This window comes from Natator depressus, chromosome 8 (genome assembly GCF_965152275.1).
Source record: "Natator depressus isolate rNatDep1 chromosome 8, rNatDep2.hap1, whole genome shotgun sequence".
Classification (NCBI taxonomy): Eukaryota; Metazoa; Chordata; order Testudines; family Cheloniidae; genus Natator; species Natator depressus.
Genome location: NC_134241.1, coordinates 91,227,358 through 91,251,322, shown reverse-complemented (window position 1 = coordinate 91,251,322; position 23,965 = coordinate 91,227,358). Strand labels below are relative to the sequence as shown.

Below are 23,965 nucleotides of genomic sequence, written 5' to 3'. Positions count from 1 at the left end.
GAGGGCACGCTCGCTATGGCTGTCTAGCAATCTGGGGCAGCAATGCAGCTAGTGGGGAGAGGCTGAGAATAGCGTTCCGGTTTCTATTTGCCTCAGCTAGGCAATAGGAGCACTGTAGAGGCAGTCCCTGGCGCGGGAGCAGAGTGCCTTGGCAAGCGCTTGAGTGGCAGCCTCCAGCTGCCATAAAACATGAACTGCGTCCAAAGCTCAAGGGGCAGGTCATTGAAAGGTAGCAGCAAATGGCTCATTGCACATGCTGGAGTATGGCTGCCATGTGACACCATTCCACCTCCCAGTCTGTGAAGCGCTCGCAATATGTTGCAAGGGGTGTGTATGAGAGAGAGAGAGAGAGAGAATGGGTGTCATCTGCTTTTTGTCTTGCTCAATCCCCGCAAACCAAGCCCAACAACCTAAGGGTAACTTATACAGACTCAGCCTTTTCTGTAGAGCCCCTGTTTGAAAGGGGTTTCGGGGGCTGAAGCTCCATTATCATGGTTCTGGGAAGCCAGTGAAGAGCAGCAAGGGGCCAGAAGAGGACACGGAACCACAGGCTTTTAGCAGCTCCCGAAGAGGCTCTACAGGTTCTAGAAGCATAATAACCCTCCTGCCCCATATTTCAAGCAGCCACCCAGCCACTGTTGGAGCATGCTAGTCACTCAGTTGATCATGTCTGGAGGCTGCAGGGCTAGCCCCCTGCCAGCAGGACTGAATCATAGAAATGTACAGCTGGAATCATCGAGTCCAGCCCCCTGCACTCTGGCAGCACCAAGTATATCTAGACCATCCCTGACAGGTGTTTGTTTGTCCAACCTGTTCTTAAATACCTCCAGTGATGGGAATCCACAGTCTCTTTTTGACGTATATTCCACCTCTTAACTGCCCTTATAGTTAGACAGGTTTTTTTCCTAATATCTAACCTAAAGCTCCCTTGCTACAGATTAAACCCATTACGTCTTGTCCTGCCTTCAGTGGACATGGAGAACAATTGATTACCAGCCTCTTTATAACAGCCCTAAACATATTTGAAGACTGTTATCAGGTCTGCCCCTCTGTCTTTTCTCAAAAATAACAGGCCCAGCTTTTTAAATCTTGCCTCCCATGTCAAGGTTGCTAAATCATTTCCCCATGTTTATTCCCCACCCCATCCCCCGCCCCACTGTTCCTCAGACGTTCTTGTTAACTGCTGTAAATGGCCCACCTTGATTATCCCTCCCCCGCTCTCCCGCTGGTAATAGCTCATCTTAAGTGATCACTCTCCTTACAGTGTGTATGATAACACCCATTTTTTCAGGTTCTCTGTGTATATAAATCTCCTCACTGTGTTTTCCACTGAATGCATCCGATGAAGTGAGCTGTAGCTCACGAAAGCTTATAAATTGGTTAGTCTCTAAGGTGCCACAAGTCCTCCTTTTCTTTTTGCGAATACAGACTAACACGGCTGCTACTCTGAAATAAATCATTTTTGTTGCTCGCCTCTGGACCGTCTCTCCCATTTGGCCACATCTTTTCTAAGGTGTGGTGCCCAGGTCTGGGGACAGTACTCCAGGGGAGGCCGCACCAGTGCTGAGCAGAAAGGGGCAGTTACCTCCCATGCAGACATGCCAAACCTGCAAAAAATAAACCCCACAAAAAAACCCGCAGAAATTTGGCTTGTTTTTGTCTTAATTAGCTTGTGAGTTGCTGTTGGCTAGTTTCTGGCTTGTAGCTTCTTGCTTGTTGTAGCTTGTGGCTTCTTTTTTTTGATCAGCTCCTGGCAAGCAGGAGAGAGAGTCAGGGGTGCACAGCGGGCCCACCACCGTCCCAGACTGCATGTCAGGGGTGGGGGAGATCTAGTCACATAGACTGTTGGGGTTCTTAGGGATTGGCTTGTTTTGGCCTTGTTTTGAAATAGGATTAGCTTTATTTTTGGCTTATTGTGAAAGTCGGGGGTGCTTATTTACCATGTGAAAGTTGACAGCTGTGCTCCCATGTCTTACATACGACACTCCTGTTAATACACTCCAGAATGATATTCGCCTTTTTTGCACCTGCATCATAGTGTTGACTCCTATTCAATTTGTGCTCTCCTATAACCCCCAGATCCTTTTCAAACAGTTCTACTGTCTAGCAAGTTAGTCCCTATTTTGTAGTTGTGTGTTTGATTTTTTTTCCTTCCTAAATGACGTACGTCTCGTCTGTGTTCAATTTCATCATGTTGAGTTCAGACCAGTTCTCCAATCTGACCTCTGCTGCTGAGGAACAGCTGCCAGCTAAGAGACCCACTTCAAGGAGCTTCCATGAGGTGCTGGGAAAGAAAGAGCCTTGCGGCTTGAGAGGTATTGACCCCAGGGCAGGGACATACATAAAGACTTGATAGGTTTTGATGGGGTAGTGGATGGGCTGGGTGGGACTTGTGGAGGAAGGAGGAGAGACTTTTATCCAGGTGACGTCACGTACATTAGCACTGAAGTGGACGTTTTTTAGAAGGATGCGCTCATTAAAACAGCAGCACATCACTGGCGAGCTGGGCTTTTTTTGTTTTTGTTTTTAATTTTTTTTCCTCATTCCTGACACTCCATGGTCAAGGCTGCTGAACGAACTCTGTGCTCTTTTGGTTGCCGGAGTTGGGGTGTGCGCGCCTGTGTGCTAAATGCCTCCCGCAAGGAGCTGTGAGAACCCTTAACCCCGCATTGGCAAGCAACGTTAATAATCAGGAGGCTCCACTCCGTGTGCTGTTACCCTCCCTGTGATCCCCACTCCATTTTTTCTCCCGGGGACGTGGCAGCTAAAGAGGGATGTTTTAAAAGTGTATGACCTCTTCACAGACAAGTGTAATGTGTAGAATGAACAATTGGACTAGATTTGTCATGCCCAGTAACTTCATAAGCAAGGTAGCAACGCCAGCCGCACACTGGCAAACAAGAGCCTGTCCCTGCATGGTTCCGTTTAATATAATTATGCTGAGAGTATAAAAAGAGCTTCAGTGACTGGAAAAGAGCATTTCATGAATCCCAAAAGCACACATTACCTATACAATGTTTCATGCCTCTTCCCCCTCAAAAAATCCAGCATCTTCTGTAATGGACATGTATAAAGCTTATTTTCAAAGGGGGGCAAGATGGTCTTGTTAAGACACTTGATTTGGCCTCGGGAAATCTGGGTTTCGTTCACTGATCTGCTACAAACTCCCTGAGTGACCTTGGGCAAGTCATCTGTAAACAGAGGTAATACTAGCTTCTTCCTGGTACTTCTTTTTCTGTCACTTTTGGAAGGACTCTCTGACTCAGTGCCTAGCAGAATGAGGCCCTGATCTCAATTGTGACTACAATACAACTAATGGGGTCGATGATGCTGATGATGTCACTTATGCATTCGTACAGCATTTGGCACAATGTCTTCCTGACCTGTCTGGCCTGTAGTCAATATCTCAATTTATGTGTTTAATAATATATTGGCAAAGCTAGTAAGTAATGACTTTCCTATAACTTATTGTCACCCCTTTTTTGGCCTGAGCAGTTAGGCAATAGACAAGGGGGCCTGGAGGAATGTTTCCATTTGGAAGAGAAATTGATCCTGTTTATTTGCAAAGAATGCAAAGTCCTGTTTCCTTGAATACTGGCTGATCGTACAAGTAGTCTCCTTGCTTATAATTCCAAGGCTTCCGTCTAGCCAGCACACTGCCCAAAAAGCACTCTTGACTTTCTCTTACGGCAACTACTAATGTTTCTCTTGCTGTCTTGTTTGTTTTCTGGCCCTCGCCACTTGCTTTCTAGCTGCCTCTGACTGGTACTGACATATAGACACATATATCTCCACCCAGTTAATCCCCAGCTGCCACATTTGCATTCAGTCTAGTTTTGGGCAGTGGTGTTTATCAGTCTCCGGGGGGGGGGGGCCCTCAGCCAAAACAATGGAAACCATTGAACCAAAGGGCCATTTAACTATGCTTTCATTTATCCTGAATGAAAATTAGCTGTTATGATAAAAAGCTTCAGCAGAATCTGGGACTTCCCCTAGAGCTAAGACACTACTGTTAATCACGCAACCTCCAGTTTCACATTATAATTGATACTGTAAGCGCATAGCCAAAAATGCAGTTCTGATTCTCCCTGATAAAATGCTGTACAATGACAAGTTTACAGTTTTACTTTAGGAAACTTGTAAAATATAACCACAACTATCTAACAACCTAAAAATGAACTAGACCTAAAATAATCTGTTAAAATGTGTACAGCTGATTCACAGTCCTGGACCACACACTGAATAACAGATGATGCTGAGGTCCAGTGCACTCTCCCAGGTGGCATAAATATGCAATTACACAACAATGACTTTCTACAATGGCTGTAAAATTAAAACTAGATTGAGGTATGTGTGCCCCTGTGGTGCCTTGGGGTAGATGGGGCATTTTATGAGGCGAAGTGAGGGAGTGAGGGGAAGGGCAACATTCCCCCTAATTGTACACGTTTTGTACACCTCCACAGTCACTATGTTTAACAACTCTGAGTAGCAAAGTAACTCTCCTCTTGTAGCTTTTATGCACACCAAAGCAAGTGTGTGTGTGGGGGGAGCGGAGGCACGCGCTGGGAGTGTAAAAAAGCAGGGCTAGCTAATGATAACCCAGCAGGGGAGGAGGGACTGAGAAAAGTTGAGAGGAAGTGTGCTCTCATGATTCAGCCACTGAACTGGGACGCAAGGCACATGGGTTCAATGCCCTACACTGCCAATGTCTTCCTCTGTGGCCTTCAGCAGGTCACTTAGTCTCTCTCTTTTCATCAGTTCCCCATCACTAAAATGGGGATCAGAATATTCTCCCTCACACGCCATCTGCCTAGTTTGTTTGTTTGAACTGTTAGTTCTCCAGAGCAGGGACTCTGGGGTGTTATAATCCCATCTGGAATTGGGGCCTCCTGTATTACAATACTACTGTATTACAAACTATTATGAACAGTTTTTACACCGTGATTATCAAGAAAGGGAACAAAACGCCCCAAAGCTGTTATTCCAGATGACCGGGAATTCTAAATGCATTCCCTAAGTCTTTGTGTGGCATTGCCATTGAACTTCCCACGAGTTACGTTTTGGGCTGAGCGCCTGTCATGTATTTAGCTACAGGCAACATTAAGAAATGTGAGGAACCCGGCTAAGGACTCAAGATGCTCACACCTAAGGGTAGTTCTTCAGGGTCAGTCTGTAGGCACATCAGCTCTCCATCTGCCAGCAACTAGGCTGCCAACAGCATCAGATTGTTTGTTTGTTTTTTCCTCTGGAAGCAACCATGATTGGGACTGGGTGACTCCGTCTGGCAGCAATCCAAACCTGCACACCTTCTGTAGTGGTCTCACCACATCTCCTCCAACTGTGAGCCAAATGTAAACTGCAGAATGATGTGACTAGCTTTGTCTATGCTATGAGAGTAGTCAATAAAGAGGCACCAACTGGCATGGGCCGTACAAAGCATCAAAAGCTGGGGAGGAAAGAAGATGCACTAATGGGGGGACAGCAGTGAGCAGGCCAAGCAAAAGCAGAAATGGTTTGTGGCAGAGTAAGGCAGAGCTCTGTTTTGGGTAAACATGGCTACCATCCTCAGTTACGCTACACATGGATAATGAAATGTTCATTTAGAATGCATGTACAACGTAAAATACAGAGACATCTTCCTAATGCAACGAGGAGTATATGTCATGTTCTTTGCTCACTAAATGAGTATATACTTACAATGTTTTAAAAACCCTCTAGGGCAGGGCTGGCCAACCTGTGGCTCCGGAGCCCCATGCGGCTCTTCAGACGTTAATATGCGGCTCCTTGTACAGACACCAACTCCAGGGCTGGAGCTACAGGAGCCAACTTTGCAATGTGCCGGGGGGTGCTCACTGCTCAACCCCTGGCTCCACCACAGGCCCTGCCCCCGCTCCTCCCCTTCCCATCCCCTCCCTTGAGCCTGCCATGCCCTCGCTCCTCCCCCCAGAGCCTCCTGCACGCTACGTTAACAGCTGATCAGGAGGTGCGGGGAGGGAGGGTGAGGTGCTGATTGGTGGGGCTGCCGGTGGGTGGGAGGTGCTGGGAGCAGGGCGGGAGCTGATGGGGGGCTGCTGACCTATTACTGTGGCTCTTTGGCAATGTACATTGGTAAATTCTGGCTCCTTCTCTGGCTCAGTCTGGTCACCCCTGCTCTAGGTTTAGGGTGACCAGACATTAAGTGGGAAAAATCAGGACAGGGGTGGGAGGTAATAGAAGCCTATATAAGACAAAGCCCCAAATATCAGAACTGTCCCTATAAAATCAGGACATCTGGTCACCCTATCTAGGGTGTCCAGCCAAGGGAGACAGATCGGGGAACACCAACTATTATGTGGTGCATAGAGAGAATTATAGGGGAGGGTTAGGACCTTAGTGCCTCAAGATGGGGAAACCAGCCCTCGAATGGAGGGGAGAGGTACTGAAATGCTCCAGTGGGCGAAGGGGCTAGGCTAGAGGTCAGAACCCTAATGAACCCGAATAACCTCATGTTTGCGAACAGCCCAGTGTGTATTGTAAGCAATGTAGAAATCAGGGCTTGGAGTGTCAGTGGTGCGAAAGGGCCCTAACGTCTTAAATGAAGACTCAATGGGGTAGATTCTATGTAAACAGTGAGGGCTTGTCTACACTGGAAATTGACATTAGTATAGCTATGTCCCTCAGGGGCATGAAACATCCACCCCCAAGAGACATAGATATGCTGACCTAACCCCAGCGTAGACAGTGCTAGGTCAATGGAAGCGTTCATTGGTCAACCTCACTGCTGCCTCTTGGGGAGGTGGATTAACTGCACTGCTGGGTGAACCCCTCAAGTCGACATAGTGAGTGTCTACACTGAAGCGCTGCACAAGTGTTTGACGTGTAGACATACCCTAAGGCAATATCTGCACATCAGGCTAGAGGTGTAAATTCCACCTCATGGCGGTACAGCCATGCTAGATCTAATCAAGCGAGCACACTAAAAATAGAGGGTAGCCACAGCATGAGGGACTAGCTGCCCAACTGCGTGCCAGGTGTCTGACGGGTACATTCCTGAGCAGCGAGGCCCATCTGCTAGGAATTCCCAAAGAGATCGTATTAGCCCAAACTCTATCCAAAGAAACCAGGAGCACCTGAGTCAAATAGAAAGGCGGTGCTGAGCCTTATGGCATACATTTGAGGGGGTGGGGATGTAAGTAGAGAGCATGGGGCATGTGGGAGCCACTCAGTGCAATAGAGGCCTCACTCAGTTGGCCTTGACCAGCAGGACAGATCCCATGAGTAGAATCTCCCTTCACAATATAAAGAAGAGAGTTAATGTTCTATCTATAAAGGTATTGGCTCAGATCCTGTCACTCTGGTGCCATAAAGCAACCTTAGAGCCAGCTAGCTTGACTAGAGAGGGAGTCCTCTGCTCTTGAAGACTCCCTGGGTGCTAGAGCGCTGCTGTCAGTGAGAGCAGAAGCTGGCTCTTAATTGTGAACATTCTGGTTATAGCCAGACACTGAACTGTATTTGAAATTGTTCGGTAGATGCTTAGCCATGGCTGCAGTAAAAGTGGAAAAGCAATCTGAACTGGAGCATGTGATGTGCATGAAAAATATCTGAAATGCTAAAAGAGCCGTCATAGAACAGCCTTCTATGCAAGGCACTAACTACGGGTGTGTGGGGAGTTGAGGGGAGGAAAATGCCTTGCTAAGTAACTATCAAATGATAGCCCCCCCCAGGATGGTGCCCCGGAATCGAGGGGTATTGTTACCCCAGACTTTGATCAAGCTAATTGCAACCATATTGTGCTTATCCACTCACCATGAATTAATAAAATAGAACACCATCTAGTTGAGGGTGAATGTGAAGAAGCAGGACTTCTGGAGGCAAGGTCAAATGCTAACTGCAGGCTTGCAGTTTCTGCTAATCAGAATGGGAGGTGGGGAGAAAAGAGTTAACAAATTGAGACTGAAAGAAAATAAGTGGATGGAGATCTTGAGTTTGGGCGTGTTTGATATAGAAACTTATTATGACTAAGATTGTTAGGCATGTTTTGTTGATAAGTAGTTTATTGTAGTTAGGAGAGGGGATGACTCAGTAGGGTAAGTAAGCTGTGTGTTTTGTAAAAGTTAGCTATAAAAAGACTAGGTAATAGAGTGTACTTTGGAGCAGTTCTCTGAAGCTATCCTGAGAGATTTTCTTGACATCATACTCCCTGGCGAAGAGACCGGCCATCATGGACCTGCTGCTAGTTTCTCAATACCAGCTCAGATTCTAGGTAATTATCTGGGATGTTCTAAACCTATTGCTTATGTGTGAGTGTGCTTGCATCTAATAAATTGGCGTTTTAGACAAGAGCACTCTTACTCATATCAATTTTTCATCAGCCGGAAGTGCTGAGCTCCCATTGATTTATTCCTGACACTGCCTGGAGTGAAACAGTTAAGTTACCACTGCTTTGGGTTCTGAAAGCCCTGGGTAACCCAGGATACATTCTTTGTGCTCAAGGTGCATTTAACCAAACGTACAGTGAAGTACATCAGCAGTAAGTGAACCAAGCAGCAGGAGAAAAAGCCTGGCGCCATAGCCAAGACTTGTAAAATAAACTGGAAGAAACCGCCAAATAGACAACCGGCGGGAGATTATTTTGCACATAGCCTAACTTCATCTCCAGTATCACTCTCCTTCTCCCCCACTGCCCCAGCAAACATTTGTAGTTGTGTGTTTGTTAATCTGTGGTGTGGCCCAACCCCCGCAGGCAAATGTAGTTAGAGAACATGAAGGTAGGGGCAGAACTCGTGGTTCTGTGACTGGCTCCAGCAGATATGCCCCCTTTATGCTGAAGGGAGGTATAATAGATGAAGTTGCAGTGAGAGCTACCATGGTGCAGATTCACTGAACTCCAGAGACTTTCTTAGGGGGGAATGTATGCTGGGACTTGCATTTGCACCCTCAGGTGGGGCATACATGGGTAGAAATCCTTGGAAAGCCCTCCCAGCTTGGCAAAATCATTACATGGAAAAATGATGTGCATTTAATTCCTTCAGAGGAAGGGGGTGGGTTCGCTTTGAGAAGGGACTCAGAAAAATCTTGTTTTTTCATGTAAGCAGAGTAAGTGGATCTTAACTGTAGTCACGCCTTTGCTGTCACTGTTCCACTCTCGCCGTATGAAAGAAGCAGCAGAGGAAACGTAGTACGAGACTAACTGACAAAGCGTAAAAAGCCCATTTCCCCTCATATACACTCGGTTTCTAGACTCCAGCCTATTTTCTGCTTCACCCCCAAAGCTGGGAAGGGCTCTGCGCAATGGCTGCTTAACTGGCTGTCATCAGTGCTGGCTGTGCTTCAGCGGGGGATTGTGTGTGTAAGTAAGTCTCTTTGGGATCCTTGGGGCTGAAAGGTGCTAGATCAGTGTATGATGGTGGGATTGTAGTAAACTAGCACGACGCTCCTCTTTAACCTACTCTTGCCCCATTAGCAGTCCTTATGAAGTTGCCAAATGAACTCAGAAATACACACCCTCTCTCTGAGTATGAGACCGAATCCTCCAATGAAAGCAAAAGTCTCTTCTTGTGTCATTAATTAGACCATCCAAATCTCCATCAGCACTACATTGCATCCATCATAATTGTATTACACTATTTTTCCTCACCAGCCTCCCATCTGGTTCAGGAGTAGGCTGATGAGGTTTTGGAGCAGAATAAATGGGAAAAGCACAATGCAACTTGGCTGGGGGGAGAAGAATGTCCTGAACTCTAATGCCATTCCACTGACTCCTTGGGATTTAAGCAGGTGGTTGGGTGGAGGTTAGGCCCACACAACAGATAGGGAGAAAAAAGAAGGAGCCAAAGGGAAATTGCTTTTCAAATAATGGTGATTATATATACTTGAACTAAGCAATTACTATAGCAAGTGCAGGATAAATGGTCTTTTCATGTAGGCACAGTAGTGGGAGCCAGGAGATATGGAATCTACAGCTGTATACATAGATAGGAGATCTAGAGAAGTGAAAAGTGCTTTTTGTCTTCAGTGGGTATTTTGCACAGTTACAACACTGGGACTCTAGTAGGGGATTTTTCCGGATGGTAGGGTTATACTCATGTTGCTGTTAAGGTAAAGCTCTCAGTGAATCGGTTATAAGGGGCTGTTAGGTATGCACTGCATTTTGTCATGGCTGCTCAGAACCTGGGCTTGGCGCTCTTTTAGCTTGTTAGTACAACTCTCAGTAAACAAATTAGCTATGTAAATAACCATACAAACAAGTGCTCCTTATTAACTTAAAAATGTCAGTTATCGGAACTTTTTTTCAGAAAGTTATTTTTTAATTTGCAAAAAAATTGAATAACTTCTTTTACTCTTAGAATTTCTTGAGGAATCACTTTTCAAGGATTATAGGGCCAAAATCCAACATTGCTTAACAAATACTTTTAAATTACCCTTGAAAATACTATTCCCATTGCAAAATAAGGGATGTAACTGCTCTTTAACTGCATTGATCCTCAGCCAGCCAACAAAATATCTGCCCCTCTGAAGTATTTCTAAAGCACCTAAATACCATAAAATAAACACCAAAAGTAAAATTAAGAACCATGGTAAATTTGCCTATGAAATGTCCAGCTCACCTTCATTCAATGACATGTACACTAAACCAACCGCATCAGCAACCCCGCCGTTGCACCTGGACTAGTCCATATTTAACACTCTGCCCTAGTTCCCTTCCTGGCCCACCATCTAAAGCAGGGGTGGGCAAACTTTTTGGCTCGAGGGCCACTTCAGGGTTGCAAAATGGTACGGAGGGCCAGGTAGGGAAGGCTGTGCCTCCCCATACAGCCTGGCCCCCGCCCCCTATCTGCCCCCTCCCACTTCTCACCCCCTTCAGAACCCCTGACCCATCCAACCCCCCCTGCTCCTTGTCCCCTGACCGCCCCCTCCCAGGACCCCCTGCCCCTAGCCACCCCCCCCGGGACCCCACACCCTATCCAACCCGCCCTGCTCCCTGTCCCCTGACTGCCCTGACCCCATCCACACCCCCGCCCCCTGACAGGCCCCCTGGGACCCCCGACCCATCCATCCCTCCCCCACTCCTTGTCCCCTGACTACCCCCTTCCAGGACTCCCATCCCTAACTGCCCCCCCAGGACCCCACCCCCTATCCAACCCCCCCTGCTCCCTGTCCCCCCTAACCCTCCACCCCCGAACCTCCGCCCCATCCCACTGCCCCCTGTCCCCTGACTGCCCCCTGGGACCTCCTGCCCTCCCCCCATCCCCTTACCCTTACCAGGCCGCTCAGAGCGGCAGGACAGGCTTATCTGAAAACCTGGGAGGTGGGCGGATGCAAGGCGCACTGCCTGCGTGGCGGCGTAGCTGCAGCGGAGGGGGAACAGCGGGGGAGGGGCCGGGGGCGAGCCTCCCCGGCCAGGAGCTCAGGGGCCGGGCAGGATGGTCTCACGGGCTGGATGTGTCCCGTGGGCCATAGTTTGCCCTCCCCTGATCTGAAGTCCATGTGGTTTCTCAGCCACTCTCCTGGCAGCAGGGTAGAGCCCTAATACTGTTGTATAGGTTAGGAATTCAAATCCCAACGTGGGCAGGTTTTAAAAATGAATTAGTATTAACTTTTTTAAGTTCTCTCCTGGTTGTGTTTTTTTCAGTGAAATTTTTGTTAAAAAAATTGTTTTGAAAAGTTTCCATTGAAAAACTAAATACTGTATTTCATGAAAAACTGCAAATGAAACCAAATGTTCCTTTTGAAAGAATTCATGAAATATTCTTATCTTTTTTCCACCAGATTGATATGGGAGTGAGAATTCTTAGGCCATCCTGAGTGTACATGCACACAGACTGGTATGGTAGGGACATCAGGAAGAGCTGCCGTCACGGTAGGATGTATCACAACAGCCAGAGCCCTTTTCCTAAATCAGGTTCCCAAATCGTCCAGTTGCTGATATTGGGCCCCCGTTGGGTTATAAGAACGGAGGCAGGCAGGGAAATTTGGAGACATAGTGTACTGCAGATGCAGCCCTATATACAAGCACAGCAAACCCTAATTGTTTTGAGAAATGGGGCAACGACCAAAATGTCCTGGCTTTCCCTACCGAGATAGCACACAGATCTGGTATGGCTGTGGGGAGAGAGTAAGTCCCATTCTGAACTGAAGACTTAGCTTCACGTCCTTCGGAGCTTGGAATGTGAATTTCTGGAGGAGGGTGGCGAAGAACAGGAACAGCTCTATTCTAGCCAGCTGCTCACCAAGGCAACCACGCTTTCCTGAAAAGAAGACAGTTGTGCACATCAGCCAGAGGATTCTTGTCAGAACAGTTTGGGTCTCATGACAAACGAGGCGTTAATTTCCCACAGCAGCAATTTCGGAACAGCGAGGAAGAAGAGATGGTTTTGTCATCAGTTCCTCCCTTCTGAGTCCCTTTTTCCTGTTTTTAGGACTAAATTTTCCTTCGCTTATAACTGTGGATGCTAAGGTTTACATTAATTATAACAGTACCTCCGTAATTCCTTCTATTAATAGAAACAATCATGTCTGAGAGCTCTTGGATGATCAGCCACATCTCTGCATAGCTATCGAAGGCCTAACCTACACACATTTTTATACCAGTATAACAATGTCTTTATTCTAGTGCCTAATCTCAGTGTATCTTATTCCCCTTCCCATAACTGCATCCACACTAGAAAGGCTGTGGTGTTTTAACTTAGATTGATTAAAAAAAAATCACAAACATAACTGACAGAAATCTAGGAGGCGTGTATACTAATATAGTTAACGCACTACAATGTCTGTGTCTAGCTGATGTCTTACTTCCCTAACACTCTCAGCTACACACAGCTGTATTATTTCTTGATTAAAAAGTTAAAATAAAATAACATAGGTGAGGTGCAATCTTTCCCTGGCCTAGCTTCTCCATGACATAACACATGGCGTGCTGAACACACGCAGGTCTCGTCAGCATTATTACTAAAGAAGGGAGCTGTGTGTCCCTGAATCTTAGTTTCTAGATAGACCGCTTAAAAAGAAAAGGGTATTACATACTTTCCTTAGCCACACACAGCAAATACTAATATTGCTTGTTCTTTTCATTTGCAAGAAAGCACTGATAGACCTGTATATAAACAAGGCTTGTGCAAACCTGTGAATCCCTGGTTCACACGCATTTTTGTTTCAGGAACTTAATGCTAAGGCTCTTATTGATTTAAATTGTGTGGGATCAGCCCTTAATGAGCCCAAGTGATGGAGAATACACCACGTTCTATGGTAAAATGTTCTAAAGGTTGATTGGTTTTTATGAGGGTGCTTCAGGGATCTCGCACACTTTTATCATCTTTACCACGTTTATTCCCCCTGCTGTCTCTCCCTGCAACTGAAAAGAAGTGGTAAAAGGTGAGGAGGGCTATTCCTTCTGTCCTCACTCCTACATTCCCATCAAGTGAGACAGGCTACTTTCTCTTTGTGCCCATCGTAGGGTATGTCTACACTGGAGCTGGTGCACTAACACTAGAAGTGTATCCGTGGTGGCATGAGCGGCTAGCCACCCAAGTATATTCGGACGGTGTCGGAAGGGGGTGTACTCGGGACGGCTAGTCCATCCAGCTGCACGCACCACCACGGCTACACTTCTATTTTTAGCGCACTAGCTGACGCAGAGCTAGCATGGGTATATCACCCCACCAAGAAAATTACACCTCCAGCTCCAGTGTACACATACCACTAAGGACAGGAGAGCTGAGGCCGCTCTTTGCCGTTGTTGTGTCGAGCCTTGTTCTAGGAGAGAGCACTTGCTAAAGAATGACAAGGCCTCTCTACCTATGAAAAAACTGCACAAGCTGAACCCACAAACTCTGGCCATGATTTTCATTTCTGAGCTTTCTATTTTCCACTGTGCCTCTGTCACTGATAAATGTTGTGGGTTTTTTCTAAACTGAAACAGGAGAGAGGCCAAGAATTGGTGCTATAGTGCTAGTCGACAGAGTCAGACACATCTCACCTGCAGAGAATGGCAGGAAAGTTTCTCTTTTCTTGAACTGACCATCCTCCAGAAAATGCTTAGGATTAAAAGTCTGAGGGGTTTCCCACTCATTCTTGTCAAACAGCACGGATGTCAAATTGGGAATCAAAATGGTGCCCTAAAGAAAGAGAAAGAAAGGAATTTAAACCTTCCCTGATTCCATTTTAATTGTGACCCGCAAAGAGGCAAAAAAGAAGGGGTCATGCCTTTCATTTTAATCTTTTATGATGTACAAAGAAGGCACAAAAGGATGTCTTTTTCAAACAGGATAATTTTCCAGCCACTTCTTTACATTAAATTTATCTAGAATTTCAAATCTGGCTTTCCCTGGTCTGACTAAAAATCACTTCCCATCTCAACTAAACAGGTTCATTTCCTTCACAGGTGTGATGTTATAGACCTACTAGTTTTCCTGCATCTCCTAGGAAAAACAGCGTAGGCAAGGTTGGATTTCTAATAGAAAAAACAGGCAGAAAATATATAAACTCTCAGGTGTTCTCTATACAGCATAATACATCAAAAAGGAGCACAACCCATCCACCCACCTTTCTTTTTTAAGGGCCAAATTTTCAGGGATGTGGTGGTTGTTGGCCTTGAGTGATGTATATGTCTACAGTATATACCTACAGGCAAATCCAGCAAGTGCTCCTGCAAACTAACACTCATGTGTGCTAAAGTTCTTTTTGCACTCCTAATTGAAGATATAATGCACTCTTATAGAATATCAGGGTTGGAAGGGACCTCAGGGGGTCATCTAGTCCAACCCCCTGCTCAAAGCAGCACCAATCCCCATCTCCCCAGATCCCAAATGACCCCCTCAAGGATTGAGCTCACAACCCTGGGTTTAGTAGGCCAATGCTCAAACCACTGAGTTATCCCTCCCCCCACTCACCTCCTGCTACTGTGTGAAAATATTTCCCAAAAGTTATATTAATGAAGGGTTATTGTCAGCAGAATGGAAGGTTGCCACAGGCAATGGTCTCCTGTGGCACACTTGCTGGTAGAATGGTCCTCTACCTGGCTGACCTCCAGAATGAGCTCACTGCCCTTGAGCATGGAGTTGTCCCCATTTCACTGAGGATCAGTCCACAAGCCGGAGAGGAAGAATGCACCCAGGTGTTAGGACCTGAGGAGAGCTTCTGCTGGACACACTCCGGGAACGTGGGGTAGGAATTCCAGCCTGCTCCCTTGCATGGGGAGAAAGTGTGGCTCAGCAGCATGGCTAGGTGGAGTCAGAAAAGCAGCAGCTTGAGAAGAAAGCAGTTCAGAATTCTGGAGCTGCTGGAGACGAGATACGCCCCACCTGTAAAAAGCAGCAGCCGCTCCCATCTGCAGACACCAAAACCCAGACCCTCATTTAGGCACATAACTCCCACTGATTTCCAAAAGAGTTAGGTGCCTAGATACCTTTAAATCTTTGCATCCAAGAGCCTGGCTGACCTTTCATGAGTCAATAGGCACAGCGGAGAACTTGTGCTGGACCTAATTCTTAGTCCTTTTACGATGGTTTCATGCAATTAAAAATAAACAACTTACATCATGTTTTACGAAGACAGACTGCAAAAAGTCTGCTCTAGATTCCAACTTCCTCAAAGCTTGAGAATGTGAGCATCCAAGGTTTTGGTTAAGGAATTTTAGCCCAATATAGAAATAGTTGTAAAATGCAGCTCTGGATCTGAGTTGATTCCCAAAATGGGTTCAGATTCAGAACGGGGTCCTCCTGGGTGCGAAGGTGTTTCTATCTGGGACTTTGGTTTGGGCTCATCTCCACTAATTTCTTAAACCAAGATAAGAAAGAAAATGACATTTCCTTCCAGCTTACTTTTGGCACATAGAATCCGGCCAGTGTTGTGTCACTAATTGCCATTCTGGGCACATTTAAAGGCACGATGTTGCTTATCCTTTGCACTTCATGAATAACTGCATTGGTGTATGGCATGTTGTCCCTGTCGCCCATGGCTGGCTGGCGAGACTGGCCAATCACTGCGTCAATCTCCACTTGCACTCTCTCTACGAAAAGAGCAGAGTTCACCATTGGTATGAGAATAAACAATATGTTCTTGAAACAACGGGCTTAAGTTGTGCAGGGTTCAGAGTTCATTGATTTTAAGGCTATACCTAATAAAGCTCAAGTCAAGCACTGGAAACAGCATCAATCTCAACGTAGAGATCTGAACATACAAATAGATAAGAAAACTACAGCTGGTTAGCCACAGACAAATGCAGTGGTAAGGAGGTGAGAGGAATTTTAAAATGTAATTCAGGCATAATAGGAAGACCTCCTTTTATACCTATATGGAAGGCAAGGGGCGTTTACTCCACTTCTCAAAATCAAATGTAAAGGCATTATCAATACCTATTTTGTCCCTGTTCAAAATAGCAAAGTCAATTACTGGCTGACCCAAGAGATATCTGAGCATGAAAATATTTATCTGCTGGTTTTCTCTGTCAGGCAAGACTCTCAAATTTTGTGGGCACAGGGTTATTCCAGCAGCTTTCCAAGAGTCCAAGGACTGCACCTATTTTGCATTAAATGAAGCAGATTATATCTGCCATTATTTTCAACACAGGTCCCCCTTGTAGCCTGCATGGGTCACATCTCAAGGCTGAAGAGGATTTAATAAATCACCATTCTGAGTTCTGTGAAAAGACCCCGCTGTGGCAAGGGTTAAGGGTAGAAATTCAAGAGCTATTAAGAAGTGAGAAATATAAATCATTACCATCTACCTTGAATGTCTGGATATATGGCCATGTACAGCAGAGCCCAGCGGAGGGTTGTAGACGTTGTCTCAGTTCCAGCAAAAAAAAGATCCAGTGTGGAAAATAAGAGATTTTCTTCATGGAAACTGGGGTCGGCGTCAGCCTTAGAATAAAGATATACGTGGGTGGGACTACATTAGTGTATTAGTATTATACAGAACATCATTCCAGGCTCAATTTTGCAACGTGCTGGGTGCCCTGAATTTCCATTGCCTTCAGTGAGAGTTGAGAGCACCAGCACCTCACAGGACAGTACCGTTAGATAGAAAGACTGTGCTTTTAGCACCATTCTTGAGAGTGAAAAGTTTAAGCTGATACTAGGTGTGAGCAGAGGGCCTGCTGAAGTCAATGAAAGGCACTTCAACCGGCTTTGGGTCTGGCCCCTAAAGCACAAGGTAACCTTACATTTTTAGGCCCCAATTCAGCAAAGCACTCAAGCATCCGAGTCGTCCCACTGACTTCAGTGAGCCTGCTCTCCCCTGCTTAAAGGAAAACGTGCTTAAAGGCTTTGCTGAATCAGTTCCATCCTACCTGGGGTTTCTAACTGTAAACTAATGGCGGGTCAGATGCTCAGACAACTCAATTGGTGAGCCCTGTTACTGTCATTCTACTTCTAATTTTTAAAACAAAAAGTGCTTTGTTCCTGTTCACTTTGTTCTTTGCACTCTTACCTTTGCAATTTCCTTCAGATAACAGTCAATGAAGTCTCTGGGTTCAGATGGATTCCAGTCCTCTTTGTGCTTTGCAATCATTTCCCTCACAAAACACTTCAGTTTTTCCCAGTTTTTAAAAATGGTGTGATGGGGTCCAGGTATCCACTTCATTATGGTGGGGAAGGCGTTGTACAGCTTTTGACATATAAACAGCACACAATACGTTTTAGCCTCATTTTAGAAAAGTGCTGATTAATACACCCACATGCAGTCTGCTGAAGACACTGTCTTTATTAAACCACATTAATACATAATAGTATTATGGACGTGCTCAGAGCCCTCAGGACCCCAGTGTGGTAGGCACTTCATATATACATAACAGTCAGCCCTGACTTGAGGTCCCAAGAATTCAAAGAGACAGAACAGACAAAGGGTGAGATAAAGGAAATATTATCACCATTTTAGAGAGTGAGCATTGAGGCAGAGAGAGATTAAGTGACTTGGCCAAGACTGCACAGGCATCTGTTACAGAGCCAGAAAGTGAAGCTGGGTGTCCTGAGTCCCAGTGCAGAGTTTTAACCACAAGCCCATTCTTTCTCGTTAAGATATGCACTGTGTTCTCTCCGCCCACTGCTGGGCTGGTCACCGGCTACTGCTCCTATTGCTTTGGCGCCCCCTACAGGAAAATGCACTGTATTGCCTGAGGCTGTGTGTTAGCAGCCACTTCAGATGGCTGAATGGCCACCCTGGTAATGATTCGTTGATTTACTAGTGAGGAAAGATATAAAGGTCACCAGGCAGGCACTGTGCTTTGCCTCTCAACATGACCGCTGCTGCAGTGGCAGGATTATGTCTCATCTCAGCCACTATGCTGTGCTGAACCGGGAGGCAACAAGAGGAGAAAGGTCCAACAGGGGTTCGGTAACAACGTGTCCCTGGAAACCAGGATTGTCCCTGATTTCAGGGCCTGTGTCAGAGAGCCAGTACCATTATGAAACACAGTGCTTTGTCCCTGCAAATGGGGCCACCAGAAGAAGCTGCTAGCTGGACGAGCCCTTGACCTTGAGAGTAGGTTGGCTTTGCCTCTGGGGGTCACCTCCCACTAGGCCTGTTGCGTAATAACACCCACCATCTTCACTGCCACAAGAGTATCCAGCGAATCTACCCCCCGCCACACAGGTCCTTTAGCCAACCCTGCCCTGAGCACAGAGTCCAATCCACAGTGTGACAGCAAGGAATGGAGTTGCTTGGGGGTAGCGAGGATTTGGCACTTTTTCTTCTTCCTCTCACCTACTCACACCTCCCTGATGCCCACTGAAACAGCCCACTGTGTCGTCAGCCCCATTAGAGGTCATGCTAAGTGCCTGTGGGTTGGTGACACTGGCATAGAGAAGTCAGACTGAGGATCTGCCAGGATAGCTTCATGCGGGCCAGGTGAAAGAGATCGGTTTCAGAGTAGCAGCCATGTTAGTCTCTATCCGCAAAAAGAAAAGGAGTACTTGTGGCATCTTAGAGACTAACAAATTTATTTGAGCATAAGCTTTCGTGAGCTATAGCTCACTTCATCGGATGCATACAGTGGAAAATACAGTGGGGAGATTTTATATACACAGAGAACATGAAACAATGGGTGTTACCATACACACTGTAAGGAGAGTGATCGGGTAAGGTGAGCTATTACCAGCAGGAGAGAAAAAAACCTTTTGTAGTGATAATCAGGGCGGGCCATTTCCAGCAGTTGACAAGAACGTCTGAGGAACAGTGGGGGGAGGGGGGAATAAACATGGGGAAATAGTTTTACTTTGTGTAATGACACATCCACTTCCAGTCTCTATTCAAGCCTAATGTAATGGTGTCCAGTTTGCAAATTAATTCCAATTCAGCAGTCTCTCGCTGGAGTCTGTTTTTGAAGTTTTTTTGTTGAAGAATTGCAACTTTTAAGTCTGTAGTCGAGTGACCAGAGAGATTGAAGTGTTCTCTGACTGGTTTTTGAATGTTATAATTCCTGACGTCTGATTTGTGTCCATTTATTCTTTTACGTAGAGACTGTCCGGTTTGGCCAATGTACATGGCAGAGGAGCATTGCTGGCACATTCATGTTCTCTGTGTATATAAAATCTCCCCACTGTATTTTCCATTGCATGCATCCGATGAAGTGAGCTGTAGCTCATGAAAGCTTACGCTCAAATAAATTTGTTAGTCTCTGAAGTGCCACAAGTCCTCCTTTTCTTTTTTTTTAGGTGAAAGAGACTACCCAGAGAGGGTACTGAGGTGGAGAGAGATTTGTTGGGGAAATGAGAGCCTGGTTACCCCAGTCAGGCTATGGTAGAAGTGAATCTGGGACGACATTGTCACGCTCAGTCCTGCTTCCACTGAAACGGCTTATGCTCAAATAAATTGGTTAGTCTCTAAGGTGCCACAAGTACTCCTTTTCTTTTTGCTTGGGATTTTGCCATTGATTTCATGTTTACAGTCAATATCAAATAAGTGCTACCTGCTTCCAAATAGTTCCCTGGAGGTACAAAGTCTCATCGATCAACTGCAGTAACTTCTGGAAGTGACTATCCTGATAGTCAAACCTGTCCCCAAAAGCGATGGAACAGATAATGTTGGAAACAGCATTGTTAATTTTAAAGTGAGGGTCAAAAGGTTCCCCTGGAAGAGAAAAAGAGAGAACTCGGTGTTCTTCTCGTTTCTTAGAAAAGGGGAAGAAAGTTGCTGACAGACATAAACTATTTGATGTGTATGAAATTCATTAATAAAACCTGAAAATATGCATTTTTCACACACACCCACACATTCATACATATCCCTTGAGCAACGTTTGCTGCATTTCACACAGGTCTCTGGCTTTGTTATAGTATAAGGAGGTTTTACATACATGTGATTATGAACCAGTTGCTCTCCATGGTCATTAATCTTGGCAATGAACACTTCTGTGGGACTGTTTTGTAAATTTGTGTGGGTACATAGAGTCTGAAGGCAAGCTGACGACTCAGCATTTCGTGCCATTACTGACCAATATAAAAACATGAATCCCAAACACCACCAAACTTTTGGATCCGTACCCAGATCTGGACCGTGGCACCAAGGTGTATATATGTCTAATGGGCTAAGCCAATACCTCATCTGAACTGAGGGTTAGGAAAGTTCTGGATTCAAACATCATGTTTCAGGCACATCTCTGTTGTTTCACGTTCATTGACAAAGAAGAGCCACAATTTTTGATAGAACAATTAAAGTGTCATTCTCTCTAGTTCTCACCTTTTTCTTCCTCAATTGCATCTGTGAGGTATCTGCTCTCCTCCTGTATTCGTTCTTCCAAGCTCCTCTTCCCCAGGCCAAAGTTTCTTAGAGTTGATAAAGCAAATCTTCTTTGTTGTTTCCAGCTATGTCCATTAGAGGTGACTAATCCTGGGGTGAAAAATGACAACTGGTGTATTCAGAGTAACAGCTGTGTTAGTCTGTATTCGCAAAAAGAAAAGGAGTACTTGTGGCACCTTAGAGACTAACCAATTTATTTGAGCGTAAGCTTTCATGAGCGACAGCTACAGCTCACTTCATCAGCTGCATGGTGTATTGTAACGGTCATTAGAAGATTAGAAAACTTTAACACTCCTTTCCTTTTTCAAGTTTAAGTGAGGCTTGGCTATCTTTCCACAGGATATTTTCTTCTGTTCTGTTTGCCATGCTCATCGCTATTATAACTATTATATCAGAGTGCCTGGGCTCTAGCAATGGTGGGGTCATGTCCAACATGCAGAAGGTACACTTTTACAGAATGTACATAGAGCTGAGGTTGACAGAAGTAGGCCGCAATGCCGATCATGAATGAGGTTGGAAGATGCAATTTTGAGGGATTTCAGAAGTCTAAATCCTCCCACACTGACTCTTGCTGAAGGAAAACTTGCAAGGGACCATCCAGGAGGGAAGTCCATTCTACATGCCATCACAGCTCCGTGGTAGCCATGTGACTCTCTGCTGCTGCCACCAGGGATGTGAACATGAGAAGTCAATGAGACATAAGCACATGTGTAAGTAGTTGCAGAATTGAGGAAATTACTAAGGCCCAGATCCTCAAAGGTATTTAGGTGCCTAACTCCCATTGATTTTACTAGAAGTTAAACACCTTTGGACCTAAGTTACTACCCCAAAGCAGACTTCAATGAGACTGTTCACGTGCATAAAGTGAAGTCCATTTGTAAGTGTTTGCAGGATCGGTGCCTTGATTATTAAAAATGTTACACCTGAAAAACTTGAAGAAAAAGATAAAAAAGAAACTTACCAAACGTACCGAAGATTTCGTAGATAAGAGGCATTTGTGGGCGATCAAGAAAGTATTCACCTTGATGGACAAGCACTTCCTTCACCAGCTGGAATCCATTTACAATCACAAATGTCAGGTTACCAGACTGCATGCTGAAAATGTTGCCATATTTTCCAGCAAGCTGGGGGGAAGAAAAGAGAATGTGGCTTAGTTCGTATTTAATTTGTTTGATAACCAGAGCTAGAGCCCATGTGATGACTTCTTACTTTTTTTACAATTATTATTATTTATAATTTGTATTACAATAGCACTTAAGGGCCCAGCAGTTCAAGCACTGATTAAAAAGACAGACCCTTTTCCAAAAGAGATCACAACTGGATATAACAGGTGGATGAAGCATATAAATGGGGAGGAAAATGAGGTAACGGTAAAATAAGCATATCTAAGGACAATGAATGCCCTGTGCCTTTTCCTAAGGGATGTCAAAATAAAACAGACCTACTGGTAAATAATAATTATTGACAATCAGCCCACTCTAAGCTGAGAGGAGCAGACACCTTCCTGGCTGGTAGCAATACTGACTGTAGATAAGTTGCCCTCAGTGATCATTCCTATAGTGAAGAAATCAACACTCTGGTTTAAACAAAACACACTCTAGTTCTGTCAGAAGCACCCCTTCCTTCTGGCCTACACCCACCTCACAATATACTACGTAGCCCCCTGGGACACTCGGGGTGTGGCTGAAAGCTGCGGAGAACAAATTACTGGCTTCCATGGAGGCCTGTGTGAAAGGAACCCATTCTAGCCCTTGCAAGGGGACGGCCCTCACAAATAACCTTCTAAACTCCCTTGGGCTTCATAAGTCACTTTCTAACCCCTTATGAGCTCCCAGTTAATCACATCCTCCCTCATAGGGCAGGGTGCTTCCAACCCTTGCCTAACTCCCTGTACTCCTTACAAGTTTTTACCAAGCCTGCATTCTTCGCAAACTTGTTTAAAACCCTGTAATTAAATTCCCTCAAGCCCTTTTGAAACGTCACTGAAAATTCCCACACAACCTAGTTCCTTGTGAACTCTTTCCAACTCCGATGAGCACCAACCTCAAACCCTACACAGTCTCTTCCAAGTCTCAGTCCTTCGATACTTGGTAACTTTTTATGAGCCACTTCTTACCTGGTAAGTCCTTGTGGGCCTGCTCCTGCACTGCCCAACCCCCTGCACACATTGCAAGCCCCCGTCACACTCACAACTCCCCACTAGCTACCTTCAAACCATGGTACATTGTGCACTGCATCAGACACTGCCATCCACATGTAATCAGGCGTCAATTTGCTGATACATCAAATCTAATTTAAACTGTACCCGAGCACAAAGCAGACATAAACCTGGAGGATCCTACCTCCTGAGGATTTCCATGTGGAAAGGAATCCACAGATGGGACCCCCACATCCTGGACATTGGCTGAGGGAAAAGGGGTATGGCCAGAGGTTTCCCTGTGCTCTGGTGATCCCAGGCAGCAGGCTTCCGGAATGGCCCACTGGGCCAGCTACTGTTAGTAGCTGGTACAACACAGATCAGTCTAGAGATGGCCCTAATTTATGCCAGGGGCCAGAACAGCACCAGCACAACCCCAAGGTCATGGCAGTGGAGAGGTGGTGCCATGATGAGTTGTGCCATACATTCTTCAGGCGCAGCTGAGGGTCTGACCCAGGGCCTCTCTCACCCACCACTCCCTGGTTAAAAAAAACCTCTTGCAAACGGAACTCCTATCCTTGCTCCCCTTCCCCACTTACCTTCTCTATGGTGCTATGGGGCTGTTTGAAATCCAGATGGAGCATGTGGCCCAGGAAGGGCAGGGGCAAAGGTCCTGGAGGGAAATTCTTCGGCCGTCTCCTTTTCATGCAATCAGCAATCAGCAGGAACAGGCCTAAGAACACGACCAGTGTCTGAAAGGGCATGCTCTGCCAGAGCCACATTAACCCAGGGACAGCCTGCAGCAGCATCTTCCCCGGCCAGGTGCACACCTGCAGCTGTATGAGGGACGAGTGACTGGGGTAGAGGGAAACCTGAGAGCAGCAGGCACAGCCCTGCCCACCCACTTGCTGCTGACGCTGGTGGAGGACAAAGTTTATAAGCAAAATCAACACGCCCTCAAACAGCTACACAACAGCTTTTGATGCCGGAGTCCTAACCTGGAAACCCTGCTAGAGCCCCCTCTCCTGGTTCCTTCAACTCACTGGGAAAGATTTGTCAGATTTTTCCTCCTTAGTTATAATTTCTCATTTTCTCCTGGTTCTTTTTAAAATATCA

At 45.8% G+C, this 23,965-nt stretch overlaps 1 protein-coding gene across 2 annotated transcripts; it reads right to left on the bottom strand.

Annotated features, from left to right (window-relative positions):
- Nucleotides 1-11,321: 11,321 nt before the first annotated feature.
- LOC141992479 (cytochrome P450 2J2-like) lies at nt 11,322-23,728 on the bottom strand. 2 transcript variants are annotated; one of them, XM_074961640.1, is made up of 9 exons: nt 23,449-23,728; nt 21,674-21,836; nt 20,653-20,802; nt 19,883-20,043; nt 17,407-17,583; nt 16,703-16,838; nt 15,798-15,985; nt 13,955-14,093; nt 11,322-12,227 (listed from the first exon to the last, which is right to left on the bottom strand). In XM_074961640.1, exons 1-9 carry the CDS (start codon nt 23,656-23,658, stop codon nt 12,052-12,054), a joined length of 1,500 nt encoding a protein of 499 aa, XP_074817741.1. In that variant the 5' UTR covers nt 23,659-23,728; the 3' UTR covers nt 11,322-12,051. The 2 variants fall into 2 exon arrangements, with proteins under 2 accessions (XP_074817741.1, XP_074817742.1); XM_074961641.1 differs by having other exon boundaries at nt 21,683-21,836.
- Between the last annotated feature and the right edge of the window lie 237 nt (nt 23,729-23,965).

Bases quoted from the DNA above. Each gene is read 5' to 3' on its own strand.
- LOC141992479 (XM_074961640.1), bottom strand. From the start codon at position 23,658: ATGCTGCTGCAGGCTGTCCCTGGGTTAATGTGGCTCTGGCAGAGCATG. The intron at 17,584-19,882 runs GTAGCACTTATT...ATATGTCAAAAG, and splicing joins AGGGAACTATTTGGAAGCAG to CTGTACAACGCCTTCCCCAC. The intron at 14,094-15,797 runs GTAAGCTGGAAG...CTCTTTCTTTAG, and splicing joins CCGGATTCTATGTGCCAAAA to GGCACCATTTTGATTCCCAA.